Source organism: Anolis sagrei, chromosome 4 (assembly GCF_037176765.1).
Source record: "Anolis sagrei isolate rAnoSag1 chromosome 4, rAnoSag1.mat, whole genome shotgun sequence".
In the NCBI taxonomy this organism is placed as follows: Eukaryota; Metazoa; Chordata; class Lepidosauria; order Squamata; family Dactyloidae; genus Anolis; species Anolis sagrei.
The window spans coordinates 37,781,711-37,809,156 of record NC_090024.1 but is presented as its reverse complement, the minus strand read 5'-3'; the positions used below and the strand labels follow the sequence as shown (position 1 = coordinate 37,809,156).

The 27,446-nt window shown below is 40.6% G+C and overlaps 1 protein-coding gene across 3 annotated transcripts; it reads left to right on the top strand.

Moving 5' to 3' along the window:
- On the top strand, nucleotides 1–24,030 carry LRRCC1 (leucine rich repeat and coiled-coil centrosomal protein 1). 3 transcript variants are annotated; one of them, XM_060775550.2, is made up of 19 exons: nucleotides 1–132; nucleotides 2,387–2,592; nucleotides 3,528–3,593; nucleotides 4,696–4,863; nucleotides 5,317–5,486; nucleotides 6,038–6,238; nucleotides 7,158–7,351; nucleotides 7,990–8,185; nucleotides 8,805–8,953; nucleotides 11,030–11,234; nucleotides 11,699–11,838; nucleotides 12,001–12,202; nucleotides 18,263–18,448; nucleotides 20,143–20,317; nucleotides 20,837–21,000; nucleotides 21,402–21,610; nucleotides 21,869–22,006; nucleotides 22,662–22,797; nucleotides 23,691–24,030. In XM_060775550.2, the coding sequence occupies exons 1-19, from the start codon at nucleotides 80–82 to the stop codon at nucleotides 23,811–23,813; spliced, it is 3,081 nt and encodes a 1,026-aa protein (XP_060631533.2). In that variant the 5' UTR covers nucleotides 1–79; the 3' UTR covers nucleotides 23,814–24,030. The 3 variants fall into 3 exon arrangements, 2 of the variants coding, with proteins under 2 accessions (XP_060631533.2, XP_067323478.1); XR_009631458.2 differs by having other exon boundaries at nucleotides 24–132; nucleotides 22,708–22,797; nucleotides 23,691–23,762; XM_067467377.1 differs by lacking the exons at nucleotides 21,869–22,006; nucleotides 22,662–22,797; nucleotides 23,691–24,030 and having other exon boundaries at nucleotides 24–132; nucleotides 20,837–21,027; nucleotides 21,402–21,459.
- Nucleotides 24,031–27,446: the final 3,416 nt, after the last annotated feature.

The window sequence follows — 27,446 nt, the reverse complement described above, 5'->3', positions numbered from 1 at the left end:
CGGAGGGGAGGGAGGGAGGGGTTTAAAGTGGAAGGCGGCAATCCCGGCGGCTGCGGTTGGGAGCCGGAAGTGGGGGCGCATGGCGGATCCTAGGGGAGAGGAGCTCAGCCTTATGGACAGAGGCATCAAAAGGTGGCTGATCATGCCTTGCAAGGGATGCTTTTTAAAAAGGTTCAAGGAGCATTTGAAACATGCAGGGCGTCTCAAAAATGTGTATAGCTTTCACAGTTTATAATTCTGGATTTATGTTATTTATTTGCAGCCTTCCTCAGCTATGACAATTTATTATTATTATTATTATTATTATTAATTATACATCCTTCCATAATATATACTGTTCTGTTTATAATTCTGTCTTTTATTTTATTTTATTATTCATATGTATCATTATATTTATTGTTGCATTCTTCCCCAAAATATATAGATTTAACAGTTTATTATTACCATTTTTATTTGTATTTATTCAATTTAATTATCTATATTTATTTATTATTTTTGCAACCTTCCCAAATGTATACAGCTTTGACAGTTTATACTTAGGGGTGATAATGAAATATGATGTATATACTCAGCTTGATCAGTTTATCAGTTTTATCATGTCTTATGTATTTACTGTATTATTATAAGTGTATTATTTTAACTTTCTTTGTGGAGTGTGATCAGGTTTTGTCAGGCCTTGTTGTTCTGTTTCTTATTGTGATATGGCCTAAGGGCTAATGAATAAAATTACTACTACTACTTAGGGGTTTTGTTTTGTTTCGTTTTGCACACTTCCTCAACATACGCAGTTTTGACATTTATGATTTTGGAATTATTATTATTATTATTATTATTATTATTATTGTGAATCCCCTTTGAGGAGAGAGAGAGCGGGGTATAAATGTAGTAAGTAAATAAATAGTTACCATTTTTGCAACCTTGCCCAATGTATACATCTCTGACAGTTTATACTTATAGATTTTTTTTAATTTTGCACACTTCCTCAATATATACAGTTTTGACATTTATGATTCTGGAATTATTATTATTATTATTATTATTATTGTGAGTCCCCTTCGGGGTGAGAAAGGGCGGGGTATAAATGTAGTAAATAAATAAATATTATTTCCAATTCTGGGATGGGGACAGGTTTTGCATTCCTCCCTCCTTTCTTCCATTATTATTATTTGATACACAACAAGATTAGCACACAGCAAACAAGATCACACGTTGGACACTTCCCAGGTGTCTAGGACTATGTGATGGATCGGCGAATAATGCATGCAGATCCGAGTAGGGTGTCCTTTTGCATCTTGCAGATGGTAATTTTGTCAATGCAGATTGTTTTTAAGTGCAGGCCAAGGTCTTTAGGCACTGCACCCAGTGTGCTGATCACTAATGGAACCACCTTTACTGTCTTGTGCCAGATTCTTTACAATTCAATCTTTAAATCCTTGTATCGTGTAAGCTTTTCTAGTTGCTTCTCATCCATTCTGCTGTCACTTGAGATTGCAACATTGATGATCCACACTTTGTTTTTGGTTTTTTTCCCCCCATGATCATGAGATCAGGAGTATTGTGTTCCAAAACTCTTGTCACACAAATCAAATCATTTATTTCAGTCATAGACCAGCACAGGGAATAAAAGTCAGTCCGAATTCAGAAGTCCCAGAGTAGTTTGATGTGTTCATTTTCTGTAACTTTTTCTGGCTTATGATCCCACCAGTTCTTTGTCACGGGCAGATGATATTTGTGGCACAAATTCCAGTGGATCATCAGAGCAACGGCATTATGCCACTGCTTGTAGTCCGTCTGTGCAATCTTCTTGCAGCAGTTGAGTATTTATTTATTATTATTTTATTTATTTAGAGCTTTTATAACCCGGTCTTCTCGACCTCCGAAGAGGGACTCAGGCCGGCTAACAGCAGAGAATTCAACACAAATATAGTAAAGATAATAGCATCATAATACATTATGTTATCCATCATTTCGTCTGCTTCCTTGCAAAGTCTACACTTGGGATCTGTCGTTGACTTTTCAGTTCTGGCTTTGATGGCATTTATTGTAATTGTTTGTTCTTGGGCTGCAAGAATCAGTCCCTCTGTCTTCTTTTTCAAAGTTCAATTTGTGAATCGTATCCATGTTTTTTCCTTGTCAATTTTGCTTTCATTTTTTTTCAGGAACTGTCCATGGAGAGCCTTCTTTTGCCAGTTTTCTCTGCATTATATTTTTACAGTATTCACTCTTGGTTTTTGCACTTTAAGCAGTTTTCTACTATTGATTTCCATCAATATTGATATTGACCACTGCATGCTTTGAATGCTTGACAAGTGCTATATAGATGCTTCTGATGACTATGATGCTTCAAATGGAATATGCCCTAATGTTGCTTGCTTTTCATTTGTAGTTTAGCAGAATTATCTTTACATCCGAAGCTCCACACGCTCAACCTGCACTGTAACCAGATCTCCAGGATTGAAAGGCTTGACCACTTAGTGAACTTGCAGCACCTGGATCTCTCATCCAACCGCATTTCCTGCATCAAAGGGCTAAGCTCCCTTGCAGGCCTGCGAACCTTAAACCTGGCTTGTAACTTGATTACAAAAGTGGAAGGTTAGTCCTTGCATGGATCATTGTTCTGTTGCTTGTGTTTAATGTTACAGTTTTGGGGTTGCTTGTGCAAATCCTCTTCTACACACAGAACAGCTCTTCATATTTATAGTAGTGATTGAGATCCAGGGAAGGAGAAATTGAGATGTAGTTTCTACTGATTTTCCTTTGCTATCTCCACAATATTGTAGAATAGGAATAGCAACTTTGGTAAGTCTGGGCACGACTTACCTTGGGTTCTTCTAGGGCATTGCTTCTTAAACTGTTAGTTCGAATTCTCGGAACTACTCTGCTTATGGGAAGTATGGAGACAAATCAATGTCTCACGACCTTTTTACAACTTGATTCAAGTCTGTTGAAAAGATCTGTTTTCCACCTGATTTTGCAATTAATTCTGCGCATTAATGGAAAAGCTAAATTAATATATGCCCTGCAGGTTTTGCAAATAATAATATTTTGAACAATACATGCAACCATTTGGGAATGATAATTTGGGAACAATAATTACGATATTTGGTATCGTAATTGACATCTCTGCTCATTAGGATGACCACTCCATTGTCCTTTGATAAGTGTGACAAAGGAGCTCCAGCCAGAAACGGTGGTAGGATGTCCTAATGGCAGCCAAATTGGTCACTGTTACATCTAGGAGAGATCATACTACACTGATAGTAAAATCACTCAGCTAGCTACCAGATAGTTTTTTAGGCAGGTACAAAGTATTTGTTGATGTCTTTAAAAGTCTACATGGTTTAGATATGGGTTCATATAGGATTTTCGTCTTCTATAGAATCTGACTTATAAACTCATGTCTTCAGTCACACTGTCAACTATTAATCAGAGGGCTTCCATGCCGTAATCTTTTCTTGCAGGCTGGTGCATTCTTCATCTCTTGTTTTATATAGTCACTGAATCTTTACTTTTTAATCTCTTCCTAGGATTGGAAAAGCTATTTAACTTAACTAAACTGAATTTGTCATACAACCAGATACATGACATTACAGGTAGGAAATTTTCAGCCGATCATTTCCATATCTGTTCAGCTATTACTGGGACCTATTGTTAGATAATTAGTGTAGCATTAGGATCTTCTGTTGAAATCTCAAACAAATGAACTATTTTTAGCTTTGAGATTAAATCTTGACTGTATCCTGCTGCAAGTGATTGTTTGAACTATATCATATTGTATTTTGAAATAGATTGATATGATTTAATAGAATGATTGTTAATTAATTTATCCAAGCTTCTGTTCTAGAACAGTCCATAGAAAAATGGCTTTATGTACATAATCCATATAAATAAGTTTCCACAGCTTTGTTACAGATGTTAGGGTTTGAATAAGACTTCAAGTGTTGCTGCTGGACAGATACTTCTTAATATATTTTTTCCAATAATAATAAAAGGCAGTGTGTGTCTTAGAGCCCTCTAGCTTCAAGAGCACAAAACCAAGACTGAAACTTGGCAAGTAGACAAATGAGGCTCTAGAATTGTGTTCCCATATGCTATTTGTTTTTTTTAAGCACTTCACTTAAATTTTTGGCAGAGTTGCGTGAACAACTCATAAAGAGCAGACCTATAGGCCTGTCCTGCTAGTGAGCAACTACATGCCAGGGGAATGAAGTGACCAGACTTGGAGAATATTGAGGGTGCACCATTACAGCAGTGGTGAAAATGAAAGTTATTTGAGAAACAGGGTGCTTAGAACCAGCAGATCATGTTGGTCTTCCTTTCATACTGATATACAATGCTGGAAAAAGTGTGACCAGTAGCATAGACACATTTAGCATTCTACTAAATGTGTCCAACTCTGGAAGTTGATTAATATTGCTTGAAGGCTTTCATGGACTACTTTTTCCCAATTTTCTAATAAATTTTAGCTATTTTAGAAATGGAAAGGGAATTGATATATTACACCAAATCTGGACTAGAGGAAAACAATTCCATCAATTGGATTTACCCATCTGTTGACACACCATTCATCATTTGGTTGAAGGAGTCTAATTTAGTGGAAAATAACCATTCTTTGTTACTTAACACAATTGCTTTAAAAATATATTGGCATCTCTTGAAAAACGTCCATTAAGATATTGTTTCTGGTTATAACAGGACTTCTATCTCTTCGTGGACCCAGTTGTAAAATCAGTCACATTGAGCTTCATGGTAATTGTATAGACAACATTAACCATTTGCTTCAGTGCCTGAGTGGATTACAGTACCTGAGCAACCTATCTTTAGAGAAGAATGGAAAAAGCAATCCAGTGTGTTCCAAAATAGGTAAGAATGGTGCTCAGGATACAATTATGGGTTACTCGGCAGATATTGCCTTGTCTTGTAAATATTCCTTCATGGTAGCAAAATGGGATTAGATTCCTTCAGAGTCATTTCCAACTCTGTGGCTATCCTCTAGCATGTGAAATCAAATGGATATTAAAAAGGTTTAGAGAAGGTTGCCCACATGAAAGGACTGCTTTGGATTTGGGAACTGCTGTTCTCATTCAGCATCTGCTTGGCCATCCCGGAAGCAGAAGGGAATTCTTGGTTACAAACCCATAATTCAGTCTGTCGATGATTTTAAGTTTTTGTTTCAGGTGACAAAATGAAATGTTCTTTTATGCTTTACAGTAAAGGATATTAGCAACACTTTCAGAGATCCTTTCCAAAAAGTTCAAATCTCAGTCCTTCCTTGGAAATTAATAGAGGAAGTAATATCTTCAATATTGTTTTAAGGTTATAGAGATATCCTCCTTCAGGCTTTACCACAGCTAACTGTCCTCGATGGAAAAAATATATTTGGTGAACCTGTAAACTTGGTGGAAGCAAACTCATCAGATTTAAAATGTTTAGAAGGTCTTTTAGACTGCTTGGCATCATCAAGTTCTCCTACAGATGACGAAGAGGTACTGTGATTGTATATTTCTTTTTTTTATCCACTGAAAACATACAGGCAGTTCCCAAGTTACAAACAAGATAGGTTCTGCTGGTTTGTTCTTAAGCTGAATTTGTTTGTATGTCAGAACAGGTTCATTTTTAAGTGTAACTCCATCTATCTATCTATCTATCTATCTATCTATCTATCTATCTATCTAAGCTTTGGATAGCATAGGGGAGGGTTAACACCCATGTGGTTTTTGTTTTGCTGTTTGTTCCCCTGTTCAGAAGATTTCGCCTAACTTTCTGTCCCCATTGAAAATTGGATTTTGAAAGAAAAAAAAAAGGTTTATTATGAAAACAAGGTTTGGTGAAAAAGGTTCAACTGAGACTCCTTTTTCCCATGATAATGCTTTAGGAGTGAATTTCCCTTCTGAGGGGCAAGTTTCTCTCACTTCCTGTTGTCTTACTCCCGTTCTTAACTATGAGTTGTTTGTAAATTGGATGTCTATAAGTTGGGGACTGCCTGTATATGTTTTCCACTCTATGATTTACAGTTTGCTTCTTTCTTGTTAAATAGACTTGTGTTAATTTACCAGTGCTAACACCTCGTATTGATCAGGTGTTGGCTCAGTTTCACCAACGTGCAAATATACCAAGCTGGCCTATCGCTAGTTCATCCACGGAGGTCATATCTTCTTCTGAACCAGAACTAACCAAATGTGACCGCGACATGAGACTAAAAAAACTCGAGGATCAGATATCACTCCTACTGGAAAAGGTAACAAGGTTATTACATCTTCCAACCCAGCTTTGCAAATATTTCTATGGATTTGTATTTATGTCTCAGAACAAAATCAGGAGAACACTGGAAATTAATATGAAAATCTAATAATACTGTCTTTTTACAGTTACGTAAGCAGGTGAGAAAACTGAGGTACATATTTTTCTGTTGCTGATCTCTCACAGCCTCTAGATGGATTTTCTGAAACAACAAGCTCTTGTCTTAATTTGTACCAGTATGAAACAATTGGAGAAAGTAGAGCTGGATCTTGTCTTTTCTATCTCTGCTACTAATTTGCCATAGTTTTATTTGCCTATCTCTGCTACTTATTTGCCATAGTTTTCTCATTACACTTCCATTTACTCAGTGCCACTACAAGATCATATCCAACATCTAAACAGAAAGGTTTCCATTATGTGATTTACCTATAATTTAGAGGATGTGATTGAACAGCCACCAACTTAACTGAAACAATTGACTCTTTTTTCCACCTCATTTACCAACCAAGTCTCACAATCTTTGAATATGCTGTGGGTCTGAATGGGCATTAATGTGTGCTCCCATTTCAGGAAAGAGTATGCTTAACAAAGCCACTTTAGCTCCTGCAGTCCTTTAATGAACAACAAGGCAGATTCTTAGTGGCGGGAGGGCGGAGGCATTAGCCTGTATCTTAATCAAAAGTGCTGAAGCCCTCAGTTCAGTTTATACACATTGTGACTTGAAATAAAATGTATATCTTATTTAGCTAGTTTTTAAAAAATGATAATGGATATTTTCTTCTGAAGTTCATATATTTTCATACATGATGCTGTTATGTTTGCAGTATATCCAACCTTTATGACAACAGATTTTTCTTTCTAAAATTGATTGGTCTCAAAATCAGAAGTGATTTTGAGCATAGCTCTTTTATTTTTAGGTAACTAATTCTTCTCAATCTGGCATTGCCCTGAATGTTCTCAAAGCGAAAAGAGAGACAGATCTTACTTCAGAGAGTGATGGGGAAAGTAAAAAAGGGAACAGGAAGGTTGCTAAAAGAAGCAAGCTGCCTACTTACCGAAAAGCAACTTTACCTACCAAGTACCATTCTCAAAAAGGCAAAACATCAGACAGGTAATTTCATTCAGCTATGGCTGCTTCCATGTTCACTTTCATTCCTTTATCTATTTATTTGGTGGGAAAGCACTGCTGAATTCAGTAGGGCTTAATTTTGAGTAGGCATGTTTAATAAGCATATTCTAAGTTGCCTTTAAGATACACACAGGTGGTACCTATTAGATCTTGTATATCATCACATAATTTTGCAGGCAACTCTAAACAAGCTTCTCTTGGAAATAAATTCTCTAAGTTGAATACCGATATATATTGGTTTCCATGTTAATTGGATCAGGGTTGGAGTGAAAAACCAGTTGGTTCCTTGTTGCTGATTATAATTTCTAGTCTATCTGGAGAATAGGCTTATTGTTTTTTAAAAAGAGGTTGTAATGATAGGAAAATATTGAAGGAAATGATGGGAAAACGTTGAGAGCTCAACAATGGCTTTGTGAGAACTGCATTTTCTACAATACAATTAACCATTAGATTGTCTGTAAAAGGTATGTCTGCAAATATGACTGCAAACATCCTACAATTGCTTTTATGTACTTGAATGTATTTTAAATATAATGATGTGTTAAAGCTTACAAGCCCTAATTTAAGAGGTTGGTGTGTTCCCGTTTTTATCTGTAAACATGTAATTTGTGTCATTTTAGAGGAGAAGAACAAACTGGCAGAAAATCAAAAATTCCAGAGTCTCATGCCAAAGAAGATGAAACATCAAGTCCAACTTCAGAAATCCCAAGCCTGGAAATAGTTGGGAAGTCATCCAAGAAACTAACTGGGCAGAAAAATGAAATCAAAAAACTAAAAATCATGGATTCTAACACACCCGAAGAGTCCACTTACAGGGTAACCATATTCCAGTGTTTTGATTCAAAGATAATCATGGCCTTTCCATATATGTTTAATACTTTTCTCAATACAAAAGCCATACTATGTTGGAGAGAAAGAGAAGTCTAGACTTCCACTAATCTCTGGAAGATTTTTTTTTCATACTGAAGAATATTCAGACAAACACTTTGCTTAGAGTATAACATGGCTAGAACTGATCCTGTGTAGACTTTGGAGCTGATAACCGTATTTTTATAAAGCTTAGACAGAAATTTTGGAGTATACATCTGTTTTGCAAAGAACATTTCACCACATGTTTATTCTTTGTACAAATGAAACTGGTTAACTCAAACCGGAATCTTGGCACCTCTAATAAATGTGCTTAAGTGTTTTCTTCTGTTTACAAAGGCTGTTGAAGAAGCAAAATCATCCCCCTCCCCGTTTCCACAATATTTTTTTGCTTTCTTAGGAGAAAGCAATCCCTATACCATGCTGGTCTGGCATCACAGTTTCAAAACCCTACCTCTAGTGTAGCAGCTTGCATTGTCGGAGTAATGGGCACTTAATGTATGCTATGCCAATTAACTAACTAATTCTAATTTCTCCTCCAAAATGTGACTTTTTATTTTTGGTTCAGGCACTAATTCAAGAATTAGATCAGGAAAGAGAGAAGAGATGGAAGGCTGAAGAAGCTGAAAAGAAAATGAGAGAAAATCTCAAACTGCTGCAGAATCAAGCCAAAGAAGAAAATGATATTAAAAATATGGCAGTATATACTACAGACAGGTAAAGGACAAACACATTTACAAGCACTTTACCAAAAAAAAAAATTCCATGCACTTTTATGATTTTAGTTAACAGAGAAAAAACTTAGAAGCAGTAAAATGTAATAGATTCCAGTCAGTACATGTAGGTTGGCCTGCAAATAATTCATAAGGCAATTTCAGAATAAGTAAGCTGGAATATTTTTGAATTTTAGTGCTAACTTTCAGATTGAGAACAAATAGTCACTAAGGTGGGAAGACAAGAAGAAAATTTGTCCCAATGCTTTTGTTAGGCTTAATGTTAGGAATATTACATTAAGTATTCATTTGAGTAATTTTTAAGTGAGAATCAGTGTGGTATAGTGGTTTGTGTAATGAATTAGGGCTTTGGACAGGATTTGAACCTCGCTCAATGATGGAAAACCATAGAGGACCCTTAGGCAACTCACACTTTCTCAGCCTCAAAGGAAAGCAATGGCAAACAACTTTCTGAACAAATCTTGCTATAGAAATCCTGTGATAGGGTCACCATAAGTTGGAAATGACTTGAAGGCACAAAATAACAATTTTAATATATTTTCAGCAAATGTTTGTTAACTCCTGTGCATTTAAAACACACAGTATATTATTTGCTAATTCCTGCACAAATTTACATGCTTAAATATAGTGATGCTTTCAAAAAGGAATATTAGTTATTTCAAATTTTAAGCATTTTCCTCTGATGAAGAACATGCCTACTCAAAAGATGTCAGAATCTGTTCCTTATTTAGCTGCCTTCACAATCTGTACCTACCTCTTTAGGAAAATAATTTGGGTAATTGGCCTATTTCTTCACCCTTTTTTAAAAACCACCTTCACATCTTTAACAGTAGAAAATTTCTCTTTCTCTTAAGATAAAATAAAGTTGAAGTCATGGTGTAGCATCAAACTTTTTCCATGTGTTCTTCATGGCAGCAGAACATTGGGCATAGCTTCAGTGAATAGATTTGAATTTTGTTAAGAACACCTAATAAATATCACCTGTTACTGCGCTGATTTTTTTTTCTTGTCAGGAGTGACTTGAGAAACTGCAAGTTGCTTCTGATGTAAGAGCATTGGCCGACTGCAAGGAAGTTGTCCAGGGGGTGCACTGATGTTTGATATTTTACCATCCTTGTGGGAGGCTACTCTCATGTCCCCACATGGGGAGCTGTAGCTGACAGAGGGAGCTCAACCCGCCCTCCTCAGATTCGAATCACTGAACTGTCAGTGAGCAGTCTTGCTGGCACAAGGGTTTAATCCATTGCACCACCAGAGCTGATAAAACGCATGTCTTGCATGCTGAAGGACCCAAATTCAGTCCCTGCCATTTCCAGATAGGATTGGAGGGCCACTGCAGGTTAGCCATGGCAAGTTGACTAGTGCAAATTAACAGAAACATTTATTGAGAGAGATCAGTAGTCATGGAAATGCTGTGATGGCCTAAAGTCAGTATCCACAATGTTAAGTCCAGTATTTTGAGGCAGATGAATAAACCCCTATAGTTCAGTGGTTCTCAACCTGAGGTCCCCAGATGTTTTTGACCTACAACTCCTAGAAATCCTAACAACTGGTAAACTGGCTGGGATTCTGGGAGTTGTAGGCCAAAAACATCTGGGGACCCCAGGTTGAGAACCACTGCTTTAGTCAATATAAACACATAATCTTAACCAAATGGCTGAGGAATGATGAGTTAAATATTTACTGTTCTGAGTCCTGAACTTTGAGTTCTCTGTCTTTATTCTTCTGAAAAGTCTCCCCACTTCGAAGCTTCCTTTTCCTGATATGTTAATACAATTAATTTCTGTGGTTGTAATGTTGAAAATAAATCTAGCATTTGATTTCATTATGCTGTATGGCTAAGGTTAGACATTGTTCCAAACAACGATTGGGGAATATAATTGTGTTTTGGCATGAGACCTGCATCAGCAAACCATCACAAAAGTTTCCCTTTGCAAAAGAAAGCAGAATGGCTTCATTTCATTTATTTTTAAAATGCCCTTAGTGCGCCAAAGTAGCTTCATTGCTTAATTTTAATGAAGATGGACATTATATGTTTATTGTTCATTTCCTCCTCCAGGCTAAGAGAGTTGATTTTAAGAGAAAGAAATGCAAAGACAAAACTTCAGATTGATGCTCAGCAATTGAAAGAGGAAATAGGAAGACTTAGTAAGGAATTGAATTGGTCAAAGCAGAAGGAGGAAGATCAGCAGCAAACATTGCAAACTTTAGAACAAAAACTGTCCAAAATAGAAACACAAAGGATACAACAACAAACTTCAGAGGTACCGTCTTTTTTCATTGCAGGAGGGAAAATATGGTTTATTGGTGCTCTGATGGTACATCTTTCATATAAGAATTTTAGCAGCTGCAAATCATGCAGATATGACAAAAGTGATATTTGTTAGGCATAAAAGCCTTAATCTTTCTTGATAGCCAGTCACCTTAATTGTTTTGTGGGTCATATTAATAGATAAGTTGTTTTGGTATGTTAGAAGCCTGCAAGTCTACATTTTATTACTGGACCAATGAACTAGATACTCATAAGAACAAAAAGCTGTACTGGATCTGACAAAAGACAAAGGCAATCCAGCCTTCTTTTCCCACAATGGCCGACAAGACGCCTCTGGAAAGCTCATGAACATGGCATATAGTAAAATAATCTCCCTGATCTGCCAAAAATTGTACTTAATAATATCAAACATTGACTGCTGTGATTTTATTTATCTTGATTTTCAATATAATACAGATAAAACAAATTCAAGCTGCGGAACTTAAAGCTACAGCAGCTGAAAGGGAAGTGCAGTTACTCCGAATATCTCTTCGGCAACAAAAGGAGAAGACACAACAAGTCCACGAGCTTCTCATGTTAAGAGAGAAAGAACACAGGTGTGTGCTTTCTGACAATCCCATGAGTGAAAACAAACATGGTTATTTATAGGTGATGAAGCACTGTCCAGTTTATTCCCTCAAATGTGGTTTGCCTGAGTTGGACTTGTGTATCAGAAGAATCCATTTAGTTTAGTATTTATTTTCTTTTTTTCATTCCAGAAAAGAACTCGAAACTAGGGTTACATTAAATGGCTCAGAATTCCAAGAAGCTCTGTCAAAAGAAGTTGCTAGAGAACAGCAGAGGCATGAATACCATATCAAAGAACTGCAGGAAAAAGTGCACCAGTTAAATCAGAATTATAAAGATTTAGAAGATGAGTTTCGTATGGCATTAACTATAGAAGCCAAAAGATTTACAGAGGTAAGAACTTCTTTCATTGCAGGGCATATAGAAAATGTAATCCTTTTTAATAATAAGAAATTGAGAGTTATGTTTTTCAGAACAATCAATCAGGAAATAAGAATTAAGGCAAAAATTCATTTTAAATCTGATTTAAATTTTTAAAAATCATGTTTGATGTAAATACTTACTAAATAGACAGGGCATACTAAGTGGCTTATGTAAAGTACATTTTCATCCTGCCTTTCCACACACACACACACAAAAATCATTAAATTAGTGAAACTATTAAAATACCACTAAAAAGTATTGATTTTAAAATCTGAGGGCGTCATTGCACAGTTCTTTTTAATCTTTCTTCCTAGGCCTCTGGAGGCAGAGATCTTACCATAAAGAAAGATATTGACCTCAGACTCCCCACTCCCAAGTCCCTCCAATTCTTCCTGGGTTCCCTTAACTTTCTGAAGTTAGAGAAAGGGGGAAAATGGGCAGACTAACACATGAAGTTGGGGAATTTTTTTTTATTAAGGCTTAAGATTTCACAGCGCTCTGCCACACATCAACAGGTGGTTGAGATTTATCATCATCATCACCATCAGATTAGTTTGCAATGGAAGTAGTAAAGATGATCTAGAAATAGTGTTGGAATACTAAATGCTGCTTTTCTCTCACTTTATCTGTCTAAGGCCCCTTCCACACAGCTGAATAAAATCCCACATTTTCTGCTTTGAACTGGAATATATGGCAGTATGGACTCAGATAACGCAGTTCAAAGCAGATATTTTAGGATTATCTGCCTTTATATTTTGGGTTATATGGCTGTGTGGAAGAGCCCTTAAATGTGTAAGTGCCTCATCACTCTGCTTATATTGTAGGGATTGATATCAAATGCTATTTTTTATTTACTTTCACTTTACAGTTATATCTTGCCTTTTATTCAGTTAGCTCAAGGCAGCATAAGTGGCTGTCTTCCCAGCATCTTCTTACAACAATCCTGTCAAGTGAGATTTAAGGGCCCTTCCACACAGCCATATAACCCAAACTCTGAAGGCAGAAAATCCCACAATATCTGCTTTGAAACTGAAAAAGATCTGAGTCCACATTGCCATATATTCCAGTTTAAAGCAGATAATGTGGGATTTTATTCGTCTGTGCGGAAGAGGCCTAAGAGAGTGTGAATGGCCATAATGTACTCAATGATTTAATGCTCTCCTCCAAGCTACATCCTCCTATTCTTCAAACATAAGTTGTTTGCCTGTTTTTTTCAACTTACTTTCCATTTCTAAATTTTGAGTTGACATTTCCAAATGGGGACAATAGTCTTTCTGTACCACTGAAGAATTGGTTTAGCAATTGTAAGTAGTCTGTTTCCAGGCGTTTAGCTAAAGACTCCTCCCAATTCATTAGATAGAGTTTCTTTTAAATAACTTATTCTTCGCTGTGATTCGCTGAGCAAAGTGTGTCTAACCATCTATGCTGCTCCACCCCCGAGTTATCAACTCCGGAAGCCTATCCGCTGGTTTACCAACCGTCTAGAGTCTCATTAGAGTCTCACCGGGGTCATAGCAATATTAACTAAGATCGTATAATATCAACTAGCACTTTCCGATAGTTTGTTTGTCATCTGTTTCATTGCAATAAGATCAAGTTAGAACATCTAGGCGCCCGCCTTCTGCTGCTAGACTGCACCAGCACTTTCACCCCTGCCCTGTCCCTCTGTGCCGCACTTTATACCACTAAGTAGAGCACTTTAGACCTAGCACTTTATTAACGTGCCTTGAATGTGTTTTGCTGCTAAGTATTCTACGATCATCCTCGCTCTTTGACGGACTGCCTCTGAAATCCTTGCACTTTAAGAACTAGTTATATTATCATTACCATCTGCAGTACGGTTACCCATGTGGCCCCCTGCCCCCCTCTGGATACTGTTTATGTTGCTCTGGTGTGGTGGAGGGGGTGGGAGAGGAGGTAGTCCGGAGCATGAGATTGAGAGTGTGGTGGGGGGAGGGGAGGTGGGGGAGGGGGGATGCTGGCAAGAACCAATAAACTTAACAACAAGCATAGGAGAAAGCACTCTTATGGCTCAGAACTGCGGCATGGAGGGGGGGAGGTGTTCCACTAGCCGAGGGGCCCCCATAGAGGTCGTGGTGGGAAGGAGGAGATGCGGGAGAAGGAGACCTCGAATTCGGCCTGATTCGGACCGCTCTTCCAAATTAACTATTCCCAATAGGTCTCCTAAGGTAATTTGGTGTAACCAGGTGAGCGGGCCCTCCGGCTTGAAGGTGGTGTTGTTGAACGCCAGGTCTGTCAACGGGAAAACAACTTGGATCCAGGACTTAATCCTGGAGGAGCGGGCAGATCTGGCGTGCATCACGGAGACCTGGTTGGATGAAGCGGGGGGCGTAAATCTCTCCCAGCTCTGTCCTCCAGGGTTCTCCGTGCAACACCAACCAAGAGCCGGAGGACGGGGAGGCGGGGTCGCAGTGGTCTATAGAGATACCATCCATCTAACCAGGAGCCCCATCCCGCAGACCACAAATTTTGAATGCGTCCACCTGAGGGTGGGTGACCGGGACAGAATAGGGATTCTGCTAGTGTACCGTCCACCTCGCTGCACTACAGTCTCCCTACCTGAGCTAGCGGGGGTGGTCTCGAGCCTGGCGGTGGAGTCCCAACGGCTTCTTGTGCTGGGGGACTTCAACATCCACGCCGAGGCAACCCTCACAGGTGCGGCTCAGGACTTCATGTCCGCCATGGCAACCATGGGGCTGTCCCAAAAAATAACTGGCCCCACCCACTGTGCTGGACACACATTGGACTTGGTTTTCTGCCAGGGATGGGAGCAAGGTGGCGGTGTGGAGGAGTTGTCCATCTCTCCGTTGCCGTGGACCGACCACTTCCTGATTAGGTTTAGGCTCACTGCGCCCCCTAACCTCCGCAGGGGTGGAGGACCCATTAAGATGGTCCGCCCCAGGAGGCTAATGGATCCGAACGGATTCCTGATGGCTCTTGGGGAGTTTCCCGCCACCGCGGTAGGCGACAATGTCGAGGCCTTGGTCGCTCTCTGGAATGGGGAGATGACCAGGGCTATTGACATGATCGCTCCGGAACGTCCCCTCTCAAGTAACCGAGCTAAACCAGCCCCTTGGTTCACTGAGGAGCTGGCAGCGATGAAGCGAAAGAAGAGGGTTCTAGAGAGCGTGTGGCGATCGGACCCAAGCGAGTCAAACCGAGCACGGTTTGTGTCCTTTTTGAGGGCATATGCCGCGGCAATAAAAGCCGCAAAGAAAACTTTCTTTGCGGCCACTATTGCGTCTGCAAAGAACCGTCCGGCGGAGTTGTTCCGGGTTGTCAGAGGTCTTTTAACTCCCCCCTCCGGTGGGAGCCCTGACAACTCGGCAATGCGCTGTGAAGCATTTGCTCGGTTCTTTGCAGACAAAGTCGCTTTGATCCGTTCTGGGCTGGACGCCACATTAGGTGCAGTCTCTGTGGATGTGACACAAGCACCTGCTTGTCAGATTTTGTTGGATTCTTTTCAGTTTGTGAAACCCGAGGATGTGGACAAGGTACTTGGAGGAATGAGACCCACCACGTCCATCCTAGACCCCTGCCCATCCTGGCTTCTTAAGGAGGCCAGAGGGGGATTGGCCGAGTGGGTAACGGTGGTGGTTAACGCCTCCCTTCGGGAAGGCAAGATTCCAGCGAGCCTAAAACAGGCTGTTATAAAGCCGCTGTTGAAGAAACCATCACTTGACCCCACTAAATTGGACAACTTTCGGCCCGTTTCCAATCTTCCCTTTTTGGGCAAAGTCATGGAAAGCGTGGTGGCCTCACAACTCCAGGTATTCTTGAGAGACACGGATTATCTGGATCCGGCACAGTCTGGTTTCAGACCGGGACATGGTACCGAGACGGTCTTGGTCGCCTTAGTGGATGATCTGCGCCGGGAGCTAGACAGGGGGAGTGTGTCCCTGTTGGTGCTCCTGGACCTCTCAGCGGCCTTCGATACCGTCGACCACGGTATTCTTCTGGGACGCCTTGCAGAGATGGGCCTCGGGGGCACTGCCCTGCAGTGGCTCCGGTCATTTCTGGAGGGTCGTACTCAGAAGGTGTTATTGGGGGACTCCTGTTCAACGCCACAGCCATTGACCTGTGGCGTTCCTCAGGGTTCCATCTTGTCCCCCTTGTTGTTTAACATCTACATGAAGCCGCTGGGTGAGATCATCCGGAGTTTCGGGGTGCGGTGTCACCTGTACGCAGATGACGTCCAACTCTGTCACTCCTTCCCACCTGCTACTAAGGAGGCCGTCGAAGTCCTGAACCGGTGCCTGGCCGCTGTAATGGTCTGGATGAGGGCGAACAAACTGAAATTAAATCCAGACAAAACAGAGGTACTCCTGGTCAGTCGCAGGGCCGAACAGGGTATAGGGTTACAGCCTGTGCTGGACGGGGTCGCACTCCCCTTGAAGGCGCAGGTTCGCAGCTTGGGTGTGACCCTGGATTCATCGCTGAGCCTGGAGCCCCAGGTTTCAGCGGTGACCAGGGGAGCATTTGCACAGCTTAGGCTCGTGCGCCAGCTGCGCCCGTATCTTGGGAAGTCTGACTTGGCCACGGTGGTACACGCTTTGGTCACATCCCGCCTTGACTACTGCAACGCTCTCTACGTGGGGCTGCCCTTGAAGACGGTCCGGAAGCTCCAACTAGTCCAGCGCGCGGCAGCCATGTTGCTAACAGGAGCTGGACGCAGAGAGCATACAACGCCCCTGCTGTCTCAGCTCCACTGGCTGCCGATCTGCTACCGGGCCCAATTCAAGGTGCTGGTGTTATCCTACAAAGCCCTAAACGGTTCCGGCCCAAAATACCTGGCAGACCGCATCTTGGCCTATCAGCCCACGAGGGCCTTGAGATCATCCGGGGAGGCCCTTCTCTCGGTCCCGCCTGCCTCACAGGCACGTTTGACGGGGACGAGGGAACGGGCCTTCTCGGTGGTGGCCCCCCGGCTGTGGAACACCCTCCCTGCTGAAGTTAGACAGGCGCCCTCTTTGATGGCCTTTCGCAGGGGCCTGAAAACATGGCTCTTCGAGCAGGCCTTCAACTGAGTGTATTGAATTGACAATGGAATGAACTAGGACTACGGATTTTGGCTATGACCCCAGGACTTGACGAAGCGGATTTTTAGTGTGTGTATATGTTATGTTGTATGTGTCTGGTCTGTGTCGCCACGGCTCACTGTACACTGTCTGTTTGGTTGTTGTTGTTCACCGCCCCGAGTCGCCCTCGGGCTGAGAGGGGCGGTCAATAAATGCAAGAAATAAATAATAAATAATAAATAAATAAATAAATTATCAAAATACAGTGGCAATACAGTTCACCACTAGGTCTTAAATGTATTATGAATTACGGTATTTATCTTTTACAGTTTTTTTTCTTTATAAAGTAAAGCCGCCTTCTTAAGAAGTTTATACATCCAATTTTAAGAGAGACGTCTAATTTTTATTTTTTCAAACTGTTGAAATGAATGCCAAGCACTCATACCACTGAAATGCAAGCTAGTACTGAGAACTCAAAAGTGCATCTTCAAGTTAATATCTTGCCATCCATCAGAAGTGCTCACAGTGCTCTGCTACACGTCAACAGATTGTAGGTTTTTTATTCTGGACAAAACAACAAAGAGAAGGCTGAGAGGAGATATGATAGCCATGTATAAATATGTGAGAGGAAGCCACAGGGAGGAGGGAGCAAGATTGTTTTCTGCTTCCCTGTAGACTGGGATGCGCAACAATGGCTTCAAACTACAAGAAAGGAGATTCCATAAGAACATGAGGAAGAACTTCCTGACTCTGAGAGCCGTTCAGCAGTGGAACTCTCTTCCCCGTAGTGTGGTGGAGGCTCCTTCTTTGGAAGCTTTTAAACAGAGGCTGGATGGCCATCTGTCAGGGGTGATTTGAATGCAATATTCCTGCTTCTTGGCAGGGGGTTGGACTGGATGGCCCATGAGGTCTCTTCCAACTCTTTGATTCTATGATTCTAACTGTTATAGTGGTACACTTTTCTCTCAACTTTTTGTTCATGCTGAAATAGGTAAAAGAAGCCTTTGATAACACTGCCACTGAGCTGACTGAACATAGGCATGCTCTTGTTCAGTCTCAGCAAAAAGAAAAGCAATCAGCTGCACTGGTCCAAGAGCTGACATCCATGGTGAAAGAACAAAAAGCTAAGATTACAGAACTGATTAAATTGAAGCGAGAAACAACTTACAGTCTGAAAGTAAGTATTTTTAGTCTTGTATCCTTTTTTATATATGTGCTGCATTTTATATAAATAGAAGGAGCCTTGCATTATTTTTCAAAAACCTGTGCAGGGCCATAGCAACACGTCTTCGGCTCTGCTGCCTTATAGCTCCTGGGCAGGGCACCTCCGTGGCCCCACAGCCTCGCAGGAAGAGTACTTCAATGGCCTAGCTGCCCGCTGCCAGCGAGAACAACACCTGTGTGAGGCCATAGCAACACCTATTGGGCTCTGCTGCCATCCTTCTCCTGGGCAGGGCGCCCCCATGGCCCCACAGCCTCGCAGCAAGAGTACTTCAATGGCCTAACTGCCCGCTGCCAGTGACAACAACACCTGTGTGAGGCCATAGCAACACTATTGGGCTCTGCTGCCATTCTTCTCCTGGGCAGGGCGCCCCCATGGCCCCACAGCCTCGCAGCAAGAGTACTTCAATGGCGTAGCTGCCCGCTGCCAGTGATAGCAACACCTGTGTGAGGCCATAGCAACACATATTCGGCTCTGCTGCCATCCTTCTCCTGGGCAGGCCGCCCCCATGGCCCCACAGCCTTGTGGCGAGAGTATTTCAATGGCCTGGCTGCCTATTGCTGGGCACAGTAACACCTGTGCAGGGCCATACCAATACTTCTTTGGCCCTGCTATCTTCCAACTCCTGGGCAGGGTGCCTCCATGGCCCCACAGCCTCATGGCGAGAGTACTTCAGTAGCCTGCCGGCCTGGCCATAGCAACACGTATTGACTCCTTGTGTCTTTATTGTATAAGATCAAGACCAGAATGAAGCCCAAAGAAAATACCGCACAAATCAAAAACAATTATAACTTGTAAGCCGCTCTGAGTTCCCTTTGAGGTGAGAAGGGCGGCATATAAATGTAGCAAATAAATAAATATAACAATATAGATGCACATCACGTTAGTGCTCTTCCGTTATATTTTTAAAGAAGTAGCTATGTTAGTCTTGTAACATAAAAAAGAGGAAAGGAGAGCAAGGGGGAAATAGAACATAGCAGCACCTTTAAGGCTAACTGGTTTTTATTTTTATCACAAGCCCTCATGGATATAAATCCACTTCTTCGGATATAGTATAGAACCCAGATGTTTTGACCTTCAACTCCCAGAAATTTTAACAGTTGGTAAACTGGCTGGGATTTCTGGGAGTTGTAGGCCAAAACACATGGGGATCCACAGGTTGAGAACCACTGGAGAATGATATTAAAGTTGGAAGCCGGATGTCTTTTGCCATAAAATTTCAAAAGACTGGGTGAGGTGCTATGCATTTTTCAGATATTTACCATGGTTAGTTAGTGCTGATATGTCAAATTTTGGAACATGAGACTTTAATATCACTCTGATTAATATCACCTGAAGGAGTGGAATTATAACCACAAAAGTTCATGCTAAAATAAGAAAAGGTTACTCTTAAAAGTATAGCTATGGCTGTCCAGAAATTGCTGAGCTACAAGGCACACCATCCTAGGCCTTTGACAATAAGCACTAGGGAACCTGTGAGCGACAGTCCTGTGTTATCTGTCTCATCTCTCTGTCATACTACCTTAGGTCAGCCAGCCATTATTAGAAGCTACAGCACATCAATGAATAGCTCTGTAGCCACAGTGTATCCATAGAGCAGCTTTTGGAGACCCTCACCTAAAGTGATTTTCTTCTGCTTTTTTTAAAAGAGTCGGATTCAAACACTTGAAAATATGGCGGAGGAAGATAAACAGAAGACAATTCAACTTGAGCTTCTTAAACAAGAAAAATCGAAACTTATTTCGCAGATAACAACCCAAGAATCTATAATTGATGGATTAAAAGCAGAAAGGAAACTATGGGGAGAGGAGCTAGCACAGCAGGGTAATCATTCAGAATGATCTGTTTTGTCACTGTAGGATGTAAATGAAGAATGGAGCTGTAACTGGTGCTTCTGTGATAACTCCCTGCAAAACTAGTTTCTCATGACACTACTAAAGCATATTGGCAGCAAAGCGTAAGTAGTTGTGGCATCTAAGAGGCACTGATGCGAACCCAGCATGCTCCTGTTGAGAGGTGGGGATGTCACACATGCAACTACTTTTTGATTTCTGAAATCATCAAGGTATCTATCCCACTACACCTGTCTGTTGTTATGCTGAAAACTCTTTAACAATTTTAAATGGTTGCTGTAATAATCTGTACACTGCTTTTTAAAAAGTCTGTGTTCTGAATGGACTTCCTGTAGTATTTCTAGGGGTGTTTGGAAGATGGTAAAAAAGCGGGTGGTGGGTTTGCTCCTTTTTTCACTCCCTCAAACTGATTGATTAGTTTGACAGTCTACAATACTGAAATAGCCAAGCATTTTTGTGTGTTTGTTTATATTTGTCTGTTTTGTATCAGGAGCTTCTCTTGCTCAAGATCGGGGGAAACTGGAATCCAAAATCGAAATCCTATCTGCTGAGAACGAGGCTCTGAAAAAGCAAAATGAACGTATCAATGATGGATTAAAGATAAAATCTAAAATAGTGGAGGACCAAACGGAAACAATTAGAAAACTGAAAGAAGTAAGGGGTGTCTCAGAACTCTACTAAGTAAGAGAGACTGAGTTAACATTATTATACAGAAACAAAGATATAGGGCAGTTGTTGTGGGGGGGGGGGGGGGGGTGATTGGATGTTGTTAGATTTTAAATCCTGTTCTCTATTCAACTTCTCGATGACCCCACTTTCCCTAGTCCTGGTCTCCTTTCTGTTACTGTCTATTATGCGAATCGTACTTTTTAAAAATGGAAACAAATTTTGCATCCAGTCCTGCAATAACTAACTTTTAATAACATTGGGTGGTTAATTTGATCCCTGGCATTCTATTGATTTTGTCTTTCAGACTTGTAAAAAAAAAAAAAGAAAGTATTAAGAACTGTTAGTCTCACAGCAGTGCAAATTTGCTGATTTGGAATATTTTAAAGTCCTTACAGGAACGAGATGAACGAATAAGAAAGCAACGTGAAGAAAGTACTGAAATCCAGAAGAGACTTCAGGCACAGCTAGAAGAGAAAGAGGCACAACTGGATGACTTTGTGGAAAAGTTAGAAAGGCAAAATGAGAGAAAAGAAGAACTCAAACAACAGTTGCAGGAAAAAGATATGGAGCTTGAAGCAATTAAGAAATCTTATAGGTGAGTAAAAGTAGTAACATTTTCCATACGTGTTAAAATACTGTGTGTTACATTCAGGCATGACAGAATGATTAGATTCTCTCTCTCTCTCTCTCTCTCTCTCTCTCTCTCCCCCCCCCCCCCCCCCGAAATACTTGAAAGCCACTTCTTGGAACAGTGAGATTTAAATCTAACAAATAAAGTTGGATGTGATTTCCCTCCTTTGTGCATTGTGAGCAGTCCCTGAAACCAATTCTGAACGTGCCCATTATGTTTCAGTGCAATGAATAAGAAATGGCAAGATAAAGGAGGCTTATTGAGCAAGTTGGAAGCACAGGTTAAACAAATGAAAGAAAACTTTGATACCAAGGAAAGGCAACTGATTGAGGAACGAGATAAAAGTCTTCAAGCACAGAGGTAAATAAATATATCAGCATGCATAATGGTAACCAAGGAATTTCCTAAGCACTCAGCATGTCATGTTTGCACAGATTGATTGGCTTCATTGAAAAAAACATTCTAAGCTGTAAAGTTTAAATATCGACATGTCTGGAGCTTAGTAAGGTTTTCCCCATGTATCAAGTTGTATTTTATTTTATATATAATTTCACATTGTATTCGATTGTGGGTTACTTATGGAGATCTTCTGCTAAAACAAAACTATTTTGCCTATTAAACTACTATGTCAACCTGTTTAAGCTGTCCTTTAAGGAAAAAGGAAAATATAGGTTGGGATAACATAGTCCAAGTCCAGGACAGGGACTTATTGAATAATGATTAGAAATAAGGAATAAAAGCAGAAGATCACACTCCGTGTGCATCAGCATCAAGCTTTGTTAATGTTGGGATTCAATAAATCAGGATTTCTGGTGTGTCATGTAAATGTGGCTATTCATTTCAAGGTGGTGAGAATTAGAAGGGATCTTGTATAAAAAGGATTACTAAACAGTGTGTGTTTCAGAATACTGGAAACATACTGAAAGTTTTCCATCCTTACAACTTAAGACATAAAATAATAGCAATATAACTTGGTGTTACCATAAAGAGATTGGAAGGTGCATCTTGTGTTTAGGGCATTAACAGAAAAACTGCATTCTGTGGATGATGCTTTCCGGCAGCAGCTTGAATCAACACTAGCAGCACATCAAGCAGAATTGCTCCAGCTTGCAAATGAAAAGCAAAAACAGATTGTGTCAGCAAATGAAAAGGTAAAGTGGGAAAGCCTCAAAAAAATATACATGTGTAAAAAGCAAAAGTCCGCCTTGTGATATCATTTTGTGTGTGTGTGTGTATTCTTTCAGAGTGAGAGAGCTTATCTTAGGAGCTTTAAAAGTAAAACAGAGAGAGAGAGCGCTTCTAAGCACCCATCTTAGAAGTTTTAGAGGTAAAACATACCGCCTTGAATCCAACCTTGGATGAATTAATGCGTGTGTATGTGTGTATTCATTCTAGGTTGGATTCAAGATGCCATGTTTTACTTCTAAAACTTATAAGACAGGTGCTTGTTTTCTGCAACAGATTGGATCAAAGCTGACAAAAATGTTTTAATGATTTAATATGCTCTACTTGAAGGTTCCTTATACAATTTTCTACTAGATTCTAACTTTTTAGAATTGATTCTTAAGTGGGATCTGACAGAAATCAACATAGATAATATCTCAAAAGGAAAGTTTCTAGATGCTTGAGAATAAAAAATCCTGGAAAAAGTGTATCTACTGTTTTACTCTTTCAAACCTATTTTTGGGATTGTACTATAGTACTAAAGGTGTTATTTCATTTTAGCAATTATGCCTTTTAAACACAGCAATTGAGTTTTTGTGCATGTATTGGCATTGCTGTTTCAGAAAATATAATGGAGATTTTTTTTTTTTTTTTTTTTTTTTTTGCTTTTAGAAGCATATCTTCAACTGGTTTTAAACCTTTCCTTATTTTTCCGTTATATTTTTTTAAAATGCACATTCACAGCATAGAAAAAAGATTGCAAGATAACTCCAAATGAACCTTTCAGAAACCAAATGTATTATAAGTGCATACTAAAGAATGACAAATTCAAAGAAGCATAATTTATAACTAGCATTTAAATTTCTAAATTTTATCTTAGGTTTATCGGGTTGAAGAAGAAATGCGTCAACTGCTGCAAGAAACTGCAAGCAATAAAAAAGCCATGGAAGAGAAAATTAAACGACTTACAGTTGCGTTGAGAGACATTCAGCAAGAACTGTGAAATACACACAAAAAGTGAAAATCTTTCAAGAGTTAGACACTACATTGATGGAAATACTTAATGAAACGGCTCTTACAGCCTTGGAATTGAGCTTTTTTGGGAAGACTTTTCACTGGGAGAACTATATATGTGTGTGTGTACATATATATATATAAATCAGGAGTTACAGTTGCACTTTATGTACAATATTTTTTAATAAACAATGTTCTTTTGTTAAGATGTCGTTATGATTTTTTAACAATAAATTAAATACTGAACATTCTACTACAGAACTATGAATGATTGAACTGAAAGCCATATAAGTTATATAAGACCTTAGGAATCATTCAAATTGGTGACATTCCCTTTCTTGGCATTTCAATAGGCTAAAAGTGGTTGTTGTACAGAACTAGGTCATCCTTATGGTTGTTCAGGTAGTTTTACAAGGTCTTTTGCCTTTTTCAGCCACATGTTCTAGTCCTTCAATACACTAAACACCCCAGGATTCCTTAGCATTGGCATTTAAAGAGGTGTCAAAGTGCATTAATTCTACAGTGTAGATGAAGCCGCAGACTCCTGGAGACCTGGGTTTGCATCCTCGCTTGGGCACGAAAACCCACTGGTGGCTCTGCAGAAGTCACACTCACTTACAGAGTTATATGCTCCTTTTCTTCCACAACAGGGACCCAAAGCAGCTTCCAACATTTAAAAATACAATACAAAATTAACCACTGTCAATGTGTAAATACATAAACATTGTAAACAATCACATAGTACTTACACAAGCATTAAAAACAATATGCATTAATTGTGTTGACCTGTAATATTTTATTGCCCTTAGCCACCCTTAAGCCTTTCTGCAAGCCCTTTCTGAACAAATCTTGCCAAAAAAAAACTCAGTGATAAGATCGCCATAGATCTGAAATGAACTTCAAAGCACACAATACTCAATGCAAGCTTGTAAAATCCTGCTAGCTCTATAGAGTTGCAATCCTTTGCCTCTATGAAGACTGAATGGCATCCCCACATAAAGGATGCATCTACCCCAGGCGTAAGCAAACCGTCCCACCAGGTGTTTTGGACTTCACCACAATTCCTAACAACTGGCTGAAGTCCAAAACACCCAAAGGGACAAAGTTTTTCCATGCCTGATCTACATCATAGAATTCATGCAGTTTGGCAACACTTTTACTTCCATGGGTCGATATTAGGCAGCCTTGGAATTTACAATTTGGTGAAGCAACAGCCCTCTTTATCAGAGAAGACAAAAAGACTTCTTAAAACTACACCCCCACACCAACCATGATATAGCATTGACACCACATGAACTGCCAACTTCATAAAACTACAACCTCCCATGATGCCATATCATTGTCATAGCTCTATTGTATGAAAATCATGGGAGTTGTAGTTTTGCAGGCCCTTGAGTCTTCCCTTTCAGAGTCTTGCTGGTGGCTCACCACATCCTAGAATGCCATAGCACCGAGCCTGTGGCAAACTGAGGGCCCTTCCATACAGCCATATAACCCAGAATATCAAGACAGAAAATCCTACAATATCTGTTTTGAACTGAAGTCTGTTCCAAACAGCCAAATAAAATCCCACATTATCTGCTTTGAACTGGAATATATGGCAGTGCGGACTCAGATAACGCAATTCAAAGCAGATATTGAGGGATTTTCTGCCTTGATATGCTGGATTATATGGCTGTGTGGAAGGGTCCTGGGTTATTTTGAATCTACTCTGCCATATATTCCAGTTCCAAGTAGATAATGTGGGATTTTTTCAGCTGTGTGGATGGGGCCTGAGGCACCTAAAGTGGGATTTTCAATTTGGTGAGGCAGATAATCATAGAGTTGGAAGAGACCTCCTGAGCCATCCAGTCCAACCCCCAGCCAAGAAGCAGGAAAACTGCATTCCAAGCACCCCCGATAGATGGCCATCCAGTCTGTTTAAAAGCCTCCCAAGAAGGAGTCTCCACCACACTCTGGGGCAGAGAGTTCCACTGCTGAACAGCTGACACAGAAAGCTCTTCCTAATGTTCAGTTTTCAAATTGGTGAGGCAGAGAATCATAGTGGTGGATGAGACCTCTTGGGCCATCCAGTCCAATCCCCTGCTAAGAAGCAGGAAAGCTGCATTCAAAGCACCCCTGACAGATGGCCATCCAGCCTCTGTTTAAAAGCTTCCAAAGAAGGAGCCTCCACCACACTCCGGGGCAGAGAGTTCCACTGCTGAACGGCTCTCACAGTCAGGAAGTTCTTCCTCATGTTCAGATGGAATCTCCTCTCTTGTAGTTTGAAGCCATTGTTCCGCGTCCTAGTCTCCAAGGAAGCAGAAAACAAGCTTGCTCCCTCCTCCCTGTGGCTTCCTCTCACATATTTATACATGGCTATCATATCTCCTCTCAGCCTTCTCTTCTTCAGGCTAAACATGCCCAGCTCTTTAAGCCGCTCCTCGTAGGGCTTTTTCTCCAGACCCTTGATCATTTTAGTCGCCCTCCTCTGGACACATTCCAGCTTGTCAATATCTCTCTTGAATTGTGGTGCCCAGTATTGGACACAATATTCCAGGTGTGGTCTAACCAGAGCAGAATAGAGGGGTAGCATGACTTCCCTGGACCTCGACACTATGCTCCTATTGATGCAGGCCAAAATCCCATTGGCTTTTTTTGCCGCCACATCACATTGTTGGCTCATGTTTAACTTGTTGTCCACGAGGACTCCAAGATCTTTTTCATCCAGTCTCTATTTAAAAGCCTCTAAAGAAGGAGCCTCCACCACACTCTGGGGCAGAGAGTTCCACTGCTGAACAGCTCACACAGTTAAAAAGCTAATGTTCAGATATTTATATATGTCTATCAGGTCTCCTCTCAGCCTTCTCTTCTTCAGGCGAAACATTCCCAATTTTGAACTGGGTTATCTGAGTCCCCATTGCCAAATATTCCAGTTCAAAGCAGATAATGTGGGATTTTATTCAGCTGTGTGGAAGGGGCCCGAGGCACCTAAAGTGGGATTTTCAATTTGGTGGGGCAAAGAATCATAGAGATGGAAGAGGCCTCATGGGCCCTCCAGTCCAATCCCCTACCAAGAAGCAGGAAAACTGCATTCCAAGCACTCCTGACAGATGGCCACCCAGTCTCTGTTTAAGTCTCCAAAGAAGGAGCCTCTACCACACTCTGGGGCAGAGAGTTCTACTGCTGAACAGCTCACACGGTTTATTTATTTATTTACTTTATTTGTATACCGCTCTTCTCAGCCCTTAGGCGACTCAGAGCGGTTTACAACAATTTAGGTATACACAATACAAAATCATTAAGCATTTAAAAGCAATAGCATCACAAATCATTAAACATCAATATTAATACATCACTACATCAATATAACAAATCCATCAGGTCTCGTCAATGAAATCAGAATCCAAACTCGTTATCCGATATTCCGTGTTCCGATAGTCAGTCAATCAATCACATTGCTTAGTCGAATGCCTGTTCAAACAGCCAGGTCTTTACTTTCCTCCGGAATGCCAGCAAGGAGGGGGTCGATCTAATATCTTCAGGCAAGGCGTTCCACAGCTGAGGGGCCACCACTGAGAAGGCCCTGTCTCTCGTCCCCGCCAGGCACGCTTGTGAAGCCGGCGGGATCGAGAGTAGGGCC